The 11182-nt window shown below is 45.3% G+C and overlaps 1 protein-coding gene across 3 annotated transcripts; it reads left to right on the plus strand.

Annotated features, from left to right (window-relative positions):
- The first annotated feature begins 2896 nt into the window (after window positions 1–2896).
- b3gnt9 (UDP-GlcNAc:betaGal beta-1,3-N-acetylglucosaminyltransferase 9) lies at window positions 2897–8300 on the plus strand. Of its 3 annotated transcripts, none has more exons than XM_004569170.6 (7): window positions 2897–3180; window positions 3739–3994; window positions 4100–4219; window positions 4570–4908; window positions 6619–6860; window positions 6935–7190; window positions 7267–8300. In XM_004569170.6, the coding sequence occupies exons 2-7, from the start codon at window positions 3842–3844 to the stop codon at window positions 7609–7611; spliced, it is 1455 nt and encodes a 484-aa protein (XP_004569227.1). In that variant the 5' UTR covers window positions 2897–3180; window positions 3739–3841; the 3' UTR covers window positions 7612–8300. The 3 variants fall into 3 exon arrangements, with proteins under 3 accessions (XP_004569227.1, XP_004569228.1, XP_076741636.1); XM_004569171.6 differs by having other exon boundaries at window positions 3871–3994; XM_076885521.1 differs by having other exon boundaries at window positions 2897–3994.
- The last annotated feature ends 2882 nt before the right edge of the window (window positions 8301–11182 follow it).

Raw genomic sequence — 11182 nt, forward strand, 5'->3', positions numbered from 1 at the left:
TGTCCCACTCACATCCTGGGCCATCTGACCTCAGGAATTCGCATGATAAGGTGGGACCAGGTTTCACAATGAACACACCCGAAACCCTGGCTGATTGGGACCCACACCCAGTTTCACACCTTGGCTCAGGCGATTAGAGGATCATCAGGGGGTCCTTTGTCCCTCTGTGGGGGGAAACTCCCACTAGGTTTATATCTGGGACTCTCCACCATTTGACCTTAGAACTGAAGAAGCTTCTCGGATGAGAGGTGAAACGTCTTCAAGCAACTTAAAGAAGTCCAGACGCTTTTCTTTGCAAGCTCCTTTGACTACGATGACCTGGATGACTGAGAACCTTCACAGACATACTGAATATTATGTCACTTATTTATGTGCGAATGTTTAATAACAAAGAACATTAAACATTCCTGTTGGCCACATGTCGGCAAAGTTATGTGACATTAGTGACGTTTGTACTAACTTGGTTTTAGAGCTGGGCGATATGAGATTTTTTCATATCACGATATGTTTTTTTCATTTCAGGCGATAACGATATCTATCACGATATAAGCCAAATAACTATATTTGTAAGATTTAAATGTGCCGTTGCTCACAAGTAAAATGTGAAATAATCAGCAGCTTGTTTTTATTTAAATATTTATTTCCCATAATAAGTTCAACAGGGTAGATGTACTTAAGGAACATGAGACTTTTTCAGATAAATAAAGGCAAATATTGCAAACTACACAAAAGGCAGCCGCTAAAGCGTTTAAGTTTCAAAATAGAACAAACGAAACAGACTAAATTGTCAATTCCACTTAGAAACAAAATATTAATTCTAAAAATAAATCTTAGTTTGTTTTACAGAAGAACAGACAAAACTGACTAACTTTTGTCAGTATCAAATAAACTGAGAACTAAAAGGAAATTCTCAATCTCTCCTTGTTGTATAGCTTAGATTTTCAAACAGTTTTAACAGTTACTTTAGTCTGACAAAAGCCGAATGACGAATTAGCGCTTCCAGTCAGAGACTGAGGCTACGTCCACACGTACACGGGTATTTTTGAAAACGGAGATTTTCGGTTTTCGTTTTAAAAAATAATCCCGTCCACACATAAAGGCAGAAATGAAGGAAAACGCTGCTATGAACATGCCAAAGCAGCAGGTGGAGCTAGATTCCTAACCGTGCAGAAATGTTGGCCAATCAGAAGTCTAGAAGCCTCGGTGGGAAAAAGTAAACAAAGCTGGGGCATAGAAGCAGAACCGAGTCGTACGTGTGGACCGACAGTAACTGTGTGTATATGTAAGCATTTAAACACTGCAGAGAGTAGAATTAACAGTATTGTAGAAATTCATTTCACCGAAACAATAACGTGGCGCACAGTGTGACGCATGCACCAGTTTATTGTATTTCCAGACTTGCTTTCGGCACAATTTACAGTGCACGCTACTCTGTTTTTTGTCAGACTTGAAATAGCCGAAATACCTTCAAACTACGGAATTTCTATGGCTCTTCTGTTCGACAATCTCTCCGGCATTGGAACCATCATCTGTTTTCTCTCCGGTCACGCTCGGTTGATTTTTCTAGTCGGCACACTCATTTCCTCCATTACGCGCTGGCTCCATTACCCGCTGGCTGCTTCCCAAACAAACACACTTGCGGCTTGGCACTTGTGCTGTAAGTTACAAGTCACGCGACGTGACGCTGCGGCTGTGATTGGTTCGGCTCTGCGCTACTTAATTTGGATTGGCTGACCTTTTTTTAAAAAAAAAATTTATTTTAAGAGGACAAGCGCGGCGAAGTTTATCGCGATAGCTTAATTTCTCTATCGAGTAAAAGTTATATCGCGATACATATCGTTATCGTTCTATCGCCCAGCTCTACTTGGTTTTAAAGCCTTTACTTTAAAATATACGCTGTCCAATAGCTGAGCTTAATCTCACAGAGAATGATCAAAGCTCATGTAGAAACAAACAAACACATGAACAAAAGATTTTCTCCTTCATTTCTGTCAAACAAAGCTGTATGACACGTTTCCAGCTGTTAGTATCATGGTTGCTAGGCAACCTGGGCAGCGCGACGGAGGCTAGACCGCCCATTTCACAAGCCTCTCACTTCCGGCCTTAGCGGTCTTTGAGTACGCGGCGCTTGAGGATCGTTGAGGCTGCAGACCCTGAATTGGGATACAGCCGTAGTTACCCCACTCCCATCCTGGGCCAACAAAGCCACGGACTGTGTACAGAAAACATCATCACGGTTCTGCCAACAGTGGGTCACGTAGCTTTAAATGCAGTTGGGAGTCTGAATGCTGTACACGCACTGCAGGATGACTTTTACATTTCCTTCTATACCGTTTTATATCATCACCTTCTCTTGTATTTCCTCTGCTTCACGGTGTGGTGGCAAACCTGCATCAAAAGCTGGACACCATCAAACTTGATGCCACTGAACGTCTCCTTGAGTCTGCTCTGTAGTTGGAGCTCATCTCTAAAATCCCTGGTAGAAACAAACAAGACCAAAACCATGAACAACACTCCAAGTTTTACTGCATTTTTAAATGTTTTATGCAGTCCCTGGTTTGAATCAGTGGTTAACTCCTCCCTACTGCCGACCAGAGCCACTGCCCACGCTGTCCTGTATTATAGCGACATTTTTACAGAGTTTATTAGGCAAAACCCCCCAAAAAACTTGCATCACTAGCCTGATGTCTTTGCATATGCCCTTTGCTTTTGCCCGGTTTATTGACATATTTCTATACATCTCCTCCCAAAGGCTGTTCGCGTTGATCGTCTACTTTAACTGCGTTTGAAAAGTATCCGTAGAGCGATACTCTACTTTTGAGCTCGTTCAGCCACGCCCACATCGAGTCAGTAACTCACACTTTAACCATTAGCGCTCCAAAAGTAAGACAGGCTAGCGTTTGCCACGGTACACAATGAACACGTGTTATTTCCTACAGCACCTTAACGCAGCATGAGGAGAGCCGTCCTGCGCCAGGTCAGAGAAACACCTTCAGGGTTTTCATCTCGTCTTTGAGCATCTTTCGTACTCATGAAAACAGCACACGGACAGAAGTGCGCTATTTTACTTCCCCTCGCGGTTTTCTACGAACTCTGGAAGTCGGTTTACTTTGTTAGAACAGAAGGAGCCCACGCTGGAGCCCAGATGTTTTTAGTTTGACCCTCTGTCTGCCTCCGCGGGTAAGTCTGAATGAATTGCTTTAACAAGAAAACACTCGATATATTTAAATATGAAAGAAATAAGCAGATGCGTGTTTCTATATTTGTAATATAGCTGATAATCTTCTGTGTTCTTGTTCTAATTTATGCCGTTATGTCTGCTTCAGGGACACAGCGTTCTTAGAAAATAGTTCTCGGTACCTTCGTGTTCCCTTACACAAGACCCAGACACTCCCACTCCTGAACCCAGTGAAGAATTTGGTGTGAGAGGGAAAAACAGTCGCATCAGCTCATAAAAAGCACGAGTGATATTGTTGCGTGGATGTTTATCGGTGATACAGTAAAAAGTGGGTGAAACAGAGGATTGGCCGTGGCATCTAGACTGCAGCTTATTTGTTTGCCCCGGGAAATCTGCTGAACTGATTCCTTCCACAGTGGAAGAAGCGATTGCATCAGATGACCGCGGGTCAGAGCTCAAATAAATATCTGGGACAGTTTAACCCAAAGGGAAGAATAACGGGGCGGTCGTTAAATGATTCTTTGTTTTTTCTTTGATGCTGTCTGTTGCTTTTGCTCCAGGATGTTCTCACGTCACAAGTTTAACAGACTAGTCAGCAAAACCAAATCGAGTCTTCCAGCTCCAAGTACCAGTCAGTCTGCCAGGCTGCTGCAGGACTGACCAATGCATCCCTGCTTGATACTTCACTACAGTCAGCGTCTTCAAACGATGCTGAGAAGGATGTTGGTGACGAGGAGGCTCCTCCATGTGAAGGGAGACGTGATGTGCACAGTTCTGCTGCTGGTGCTGTTCTGTTTCCTGCTGTATGCCCGACACGTAAGGATGGAAGTTGCTCTTTTTGCTGTTCACGTTGTTTCACTGTTGCTTTTTGGATTAAAAGAAAAATCCAACTCAGTTTTCAAACAACACTTGTGTTTCCAGGTTGTGCTCTCCACTGGATGGGATAGACCTGTGTGGAAGCTGCACATCCACGGCTCCACCAGCCCCAGTCGGACCCTGCTGGGAGCCACTGGAGCTAAAGTGGGCCAGGACTTTCAAGGGGTATGAAGGTGTTGGTATTATAGCAGCGAGCCTAATGGCTTTATTAAAACAGATATTGTTTAAGGGTCTATATTGCCAGCGATATATACAAAAAATCAGTTTTTTGAGATATTCAATAGAAACTGAGATTTAAATAAAAGTGGAGGAGTGGATCAGATTGTGACACAAAGTCATGAAGTTGTTGCACCATGATATTCATTTCTTAGCTCAGTCCTTATTTCCAACATTAGTATGAAATACAGAGTCACAAACAAACATTATGCAGGACACTGTGTGAGTATTATATGGCTGTTAAGATTACGTGCCGCTAATGAATGATATTGTCTTCTTTACACATTTTCCCCTAATAGGCGTTCCCGTCCAGGGCTTCAGGGGTCCAGCCACCTCCATGTAAATCCCAGTCCAGGTCGAAACCTCCCCAACACAAATCCAAGTCTAAGGGCAAATCCAAGCCACGAAGGAAGAACGCTGTGCCGACCAAGACTGCGGCCAATCCCCTACCCACGATGCCACAGTTTGACTTTGAGGCTTATCTGAGAGAAAAGGACAACAGAAACTTCAAGCTGCTCATAGACCAGCCAGAAAAATGTCATATCAGAGGAGCAGAGGAACAAGGAGGAGGGTCTAACAATGCCCCTTATATGCTCATTGCAGTGAAATCCATAGCAGCAGATTTTGATAAACGTCAGGTAAAATATTCTGCAAGGACATACACTGAACAAAAATATAAACGCAACACCTTTGTTACTGCTCCCATTCCCCATGGGATGGACGTAGAGACCTAAAATTCATTCCAGATACACAATATAACCATCCCTCCCAAACAGTGGTCACAAATCAGTCCAAATGTGTGGTAGTGGGCACATCTGCTATATTGAGATAATCCATCCCACCTCACAGGTGTGCCACATCAGGATGCTGATCTGACATCATGAGTAGTGCACAGGTGTACCTCAGACTGCCCACAACAAAAGGCCACCCTGGAATGTGCAGTTTTGTCTCACAGCAAAATGCCACAGATGCCACAAGCAATGAGGGAGCGTGCAATTGGCATGCTGACAGCAGGAATGTCAACCAGATCTGTCGCCCGTGCATTGAATGTTCATTTCTCAACCATAAGCCGTCTCCACAGGCGTTTCAGAGAATATGGCAGCACATCCAACCGGCCTCACAACCACAGACCTCGTGTAACCACACCAGCCCAGGACCTCCACATCCAGCAGGTTCACCTCCAAGATCGTCTGAGACCAGCCACCCAGACAGCTGCTGGAACAATTGGTTTGCACAACCAAACAATTTCTGCACAAACTGTCAGAAACCGTCTCAGGGACGCTCAACTGCATGCCCGTCGTCCTCATCGGGGTCTTGACCTGACTCCAGCTCGTCGCCGTAACAGACTTGTGTGGGCAAATGCTCACATTCGATGGCGTCTGGCACGTTGGAGAGGTGTGCGCTTCACGGATGAATCATGGTTCACATTGTTCAGGGCAGATGGCAGCTGAGAATGTCCCCGTTCTTGCATGGCCAGCATACTCACCGGACATGTCACCCATTGAGCATGTTCGGGATGTGCTTGACCGGCGTATACGACAGCGTGTACCAGTTCCCACGAATATCCAACAACCTCGCACAGCCATTGAAGTGGAGTGGACCAACATTCCACAGGCCACAATTGACAATCTGATAGACTCCATGCGACGATGTGTTGCACTGCATGAGGCAAATGGTGGTCACACCAGATACTGACCGGTTCTGGGTCCCCAGACCCCCAATAGTGCAAAAAACTGCACATTCCAGGGTGGCCTTTTGTTGTGGGCAGTCTGAGGTACACCTGTGCACTACTCATGATGTCAGATCAGCATCCTGATGTGGCACACCTGTGAGGTGGGATGGATTATCTCAATATAGCAGATGTGCCCACTACCACACATTTGGACTGATTTGTGACCACTGTTTGGGAGGGATGGTTATATTGTGTATCTGGAATGAATTTTAGGTCTCTACGTCCATCCCATGGGGAATGGGAGCAGTAACAAAGGTGTTGCGTTTATATTTTTGTTGAGTGTATGTCTCAGTATTTTCTGCGTCTTACTAAACTTGAGGCTCTAATAACCAATTTAGTTCCTTTTCCATGCCACGGCATCACTACTTACGTAATCTGGTTTTCCAGCACCGGTCGATACGGATCAAGCGCATCTTTAAGGCAGGAGTGGATTAAGGAACAAAACTGAGCAAAGAAAGTGACTGAATGTGGGACGCAACTCAATTTATCGACATAAACATGATTCCTAATGAAGAGTATTACCGCTCCTAGTCTATAAAGTGTCTGGGCAGCGTGTTAGGAAAACCTTTACTCTCTTAGTCGAGTTAAACAACCTTTGTGCTTCATTTTTTCTTAGGTAGTACGCCGGACGTGGGGTAAGGAGGGACATTTTGAAAATGACGTGTCCATCCGCACAGTTTTCCTCTTGGGTGTTCCCAAGAATCGAACCGCTCTGCCTCTGTGGGATCAGCTCCTGTCCTACGAGAGTCAAACCTATAAGGACGTCCTGCTGTGGGATTTCGAAGACACCTTTTTCAACCTGACGCTAAAAGAAACACACTTTCTGAACTGGATCAACAGCAGCTGTCCTCGTGTCAAGTCAGTGTCGATTAATCGAGCCGACTTAAGTTTGTTTTCCGGTGCTCAGCTTACGTTTATCTCGTCTTATCCAGGTTCATCTTCAAAGGTGATGCTGATGTGTATGTTAATGTGGAAAACATACTGGAAATGCTACGAGGCCAACAGCCAAACGAGGATCTGTTTATCGGTGATATTATTATCCGTGCTAAACCCATTCGCCGGCGCACTTCCAAATACTATGTGCCAGAGTTTTTGTACGGAGGGGGTCTGTACCCCGATTATGCTGGCGGAGGAGGGTTCGTTATGTCGGGACACACAGCTCAGAGACTGAGCTCCGCCTGTCGACAGGTACTTCAAATTAGAAAGTGAGCATTTTCACACATCTATCAAAAATGCTATGATTTCGAATGACTTTTTTTTCCAGGTGGAATTGTTCCCCATCGACGATGTCTTTCTGGGAATGTGCCTCCAGCTGATCGGCATCAAACCATCGCGACATCAGGGCTTTCGGACCTTTGGAATTCCCCGACCGTCAGCAGCTCCTCACCTTCAGACGTTCGACCCTTGTTTTTACAGAGAACTCATGGTTGTTCACAGCCTCAGCGTCCCCCAAATCTGGCTCATGTGGAACCTCCTGCACGACCCCAAACTGAGCTGCCACAACAGGACCAGCCGGACGCCCCGGCCTTTTAAATGGAGGGGGGGGCTGGGCTCGATGGTGGGGGAGGAGACGGACTACGATGAGAAACGGGTGTTCGTCTCACATTAGTGACCCTACAAAATGGTCATAGCACGAGACTGGAAAGGCTCGTGAGGCGTTCAAAAGCGCAGCTGAGTCATATGAGACTTTATACAAGCTGGCTGGCAGTCGTGGGGGAAATGAACTGACGAAGGCCAAATGTGTTCCAGATTATTGAGAAGAAAGCCCCGAGGGGATTTTAGTTTGACATCAGAGCCCCATTTGTCTTTTCACACTGTGGCTGTGAACAGTTGGGACTTTTAAACCTTAATGTATTTACATTGTTTACGTCCATACAGTTCCACGAGAACAACCAAAGAAAGTGTGGTTAGCTGGTTTAACCCCATTTGCTCGAAGCTGTCACGTTGTTAACATTCAGACTGTGGACAAGACTGGAAATGACTTTGTGTAGTGGGAAGGGAGCAGGGATTTTTAGAGATGCCCCTCTCTTCTTTGTAACGCTGCCCAGAGGCGCCAATGGAAGGTCGCATTATCTGTTCCCCGGAGGAGCAGCAAATCAAGTCTAAATAGAAACCACCTGCATGATGCAAACCAAATGGCACCAAGGCTCACTGAAACATGCACACTAACTAAACCTCTGCCGCAGTTTGGACGTATCCAGTTTCCTGAATCTCAGAGTAATCTGCCAAAGTTCACACATGTATACAGATCACATTTATGTCCGTTAAAACAAAATAAACAATCTCGTGTTCTCTGGACTTTAGTAGAATTTGCCTGTTTTTGCCATGTTGTGTAAGATTAGTCTAGAATATTATGGCTGATATGGTCCTCATAAAGACAGACAAAGCAAACATGGACGGGACAGCACTGAGGTTCAGTATTTAGTGTGGCAGACTTCAGCAAAGTGGGTTTTGTTTTGGAGGCATATTGTAACCCTGTCATTACTTGTTTGACATTTCAATGGGTCGAGATAAGACAAACAAAACCAAATGTTCAACCAGCTTCATCAGATACTTACAGCGATTGATAAACACACAACACAGATAATTACAGAACAATATGTAAATATAACATCGGCTGATCTGTCCCTCTCTCTGATAGGTCAACCTGAATGCATGGATAGGCAAGGCAGGTTTATTTCTATAGCACAATTCAACAACAAGGTGATTCAAAGTGCTTTACAGAGACATTAAAAAACAAAAACAAATAAAAAGCATGATTTAAAATTGATTAAAAAAAAAGCAAAGCAAAAAACAGTCGATAAAATCCATCCTTCTTCATCCGCTTTATCCGAGGCCGGGTCGCGGGGGCAGCAGCCTAAGCAAAGAGGCCCAGACCTCCCTCTCCCCAGCCACCTCCTCCAGCTTATCCGGGGGAACACCAAGGCGTTTCCAGGCCAGCCGAGAGATATAATCTCTCCAGCGTGTCCTGGGTCTGCCCTGGGACCTCCTCCCGGTGGGACATGCCTGGAACACCTCACCCAGGAGGTGCCCAGGAGGCATCCTTGTCAGATGCCCGAACCACCTCAGCTGGCTCCTTTCGATGTGGAGCAGCAGCTGCTCTACTCTGAGCCCCTCCCGGATGACCGAACTTCTCACCCTATCTCTAAGGGAGAGGCCAGCCACCCTTCGGAGGAAGCTCATTTCTGCCGCTTGTATCCGCGATCTCGTTCTTTCGGTCACTACCCACAGCTCGTGGCCATAGGTGAGGGTAGGGACGTAGATCGACCGGTAAATTGAGAGCTTCGCTTTTACACTCAGCTCCCTCTTCACCACGACGGACCGGTGCAGCGTCCACATTACTGCAGCTGCAGCCCCAATCCGTCTGTCGATCTCCGGCTCCCTTCTCCCATCACTCGAGAACAAGACCCCGAGATACTTGAACTCCTCCACTTGGGGCAGGAACTCATCCCCGACCCGGAGTGGGCACTCCACCCTTTTCCGGCTGAGAACCATGGCCTCAGATTTGGAGGTGCTGATCCTCATTCCCGCTGCTTCACACTCGGCTGCGAACTGTTCCAGTGCGAGCTGGAGGCCCTCACCCGATGAAGCCAACAGAACCACATCATCTGCAAAAATCAGAGATGAGATTCTGAGGCCACCAAAGCGAAAGCCCTCCGCCACTTGGCTGCGCCTAGAAATCCTGTCCATAAAAATTATGAACAGAACCGGAGACAAAGGGCAGCCCTGGCGGAGCCCATCACCCACCGGGAACGAGTCCGGTCGAGTCGATAAAATCAGTAGTTAAAATGTAGGTTTTGAAATTTAAGCTTAAAAGTGTGGATTTGGTGCTTTATTCAAATGCAGCTGAGAATAGGTGAGTCTTCAACCTGGATTTAAATAAACTGAGTGTTTCAGCTGATCTGAGGCTTTCTGGGAGTTTGTTCCAGATATAAGGAGCATAAAAGCTGAATGCAGCTTCTCCGTGTCTGGTTCTGACTCTGGGAACTGATAAAAGACCGGATCCAGATGACCTGAGGGATCTGGAAGGTTCATACTGGGTCAGGAGGTCACTGATGTATTTTGGTCCTAAACCATTCAGAGCTTTATAGACCAGCATCAGAACTTTAAAGTCTATCCTCTGACGGACAGGCAGCCAGTGTAAAGACCTCAGAGCTGGACTGATGTGGTCCACTGTTTTGGTCTTAGTGAGGACTCGAGCAGCAGAGTTCTGAATGAGCTGTAGTTGTCTGACTGATTTTTTAGGTAGACCTGTAAAGATGCTGTTACAGTAATCAAGCCTACTAAAGATGAATGCATGGACTAGTTTTTCCAGGTCCTGTTGAGACATCAGATCTTTGATCCTTGAAATATTCTTGAGGTGATAGTAAGCTGACTTTGTTATTGTCTTAATGTGTTTTTCTAAGTTTAGGTCTGCATCCATCACTACACCCAAATTTCTCGCCTGGTTTGTGGTTTTTAGGTGTATAGATTGAAGTTCTCTGGTGACCTGTAATCGTTTTTCTTTGGCGCCAAAGACTATTACCTCAGTTTTGTTTTTGTTTAGCTGGAGAAAATTGTGGCACAACCAGTCATTAATTTCCTCAATGCATTTACCAAGAGCCTGTACAGGGCCTCGGTCTCCTGGTGACATTGTGATATATATTTGTGTGTCATCTGCATAGCTGTGATAGTTTATTTTGTTGTTGTTTATAATCTGTGCCAGTGGGAGCATGTAGATGTTAAACAGAAGGGGTCCCAAGATGGAACCTTGGGGAACTCCACATGTGATACTTGTCTGCTCAGATGTGAAGTTACCTATTGATACAAAGTATTTCCTGTTTTCTAAGTATGTTTTGAACCAGTTTAGTACAGTTCCTGAAAGACCTGCCCAGTTCTCCAGTCGTTTGAGTAATATGTTGTGGTCAACTGTATCAAATGCTGCACTGAGATCCAGCAAAACTAAGACTGACATTTTTCCACTGTCTGTATTCAGACATATGTCATTAAACACTTTGGTCAGAGCGGTTTCAGTGCTGTGGTTCTGTCTAAAACCTGACTGGAAGGCATCGTAGCAGTTATTCTGTTTTAAGAAGTAACTGAGCTGTTGAGAAACTGCTTTTTCAATGATCTTACTTAAAAATGGGAGATTTGAGATCGGCCTGTAGTTGTTCATTTGTGTCTTGTCAAGATTGTCCTTT

Source organism: Maylandia zebra, linkage group LG7 (genome assembly GCF_041146795.1).
Source record: "Maylandia zebra isolate NMK-2024a linkage group LG7, Mzebra_GT3a, whole genome shotgun sequence".
Classification (NCBI taxonomy): domain Eukaryota; kingdom Metazoa; phylum Chordata; class Actinopteri; order Cichliformes; family Cichlidae; genus Maylandia; species Maylandia zebra.

Bases quoted from the DNA above. Each gene is read 5' to 3' on its own strand.
- b3gnt9 (XM_076885521.1), top strand. From the start codon at position 3,842: ATGCATCCCTGCTTGATACTTCACTACAGTCAGCGTCTTCAAACGATG. The intron at 3,995-4,099 runs GTAAGGATGGAA...TTGTGTTTCCAG, and splicing joins TCCTGCTGTATGCCCGACAC to GTTGTGCTCTCCACTGGATG. The intron at 7,191-7,266 runs GTACTTCAAATT...TTTTTTTTCCAG, and splicing joins TGAGCTCCGCCTGTCGACAG to GTGGAATTGTTCCCCATCGA.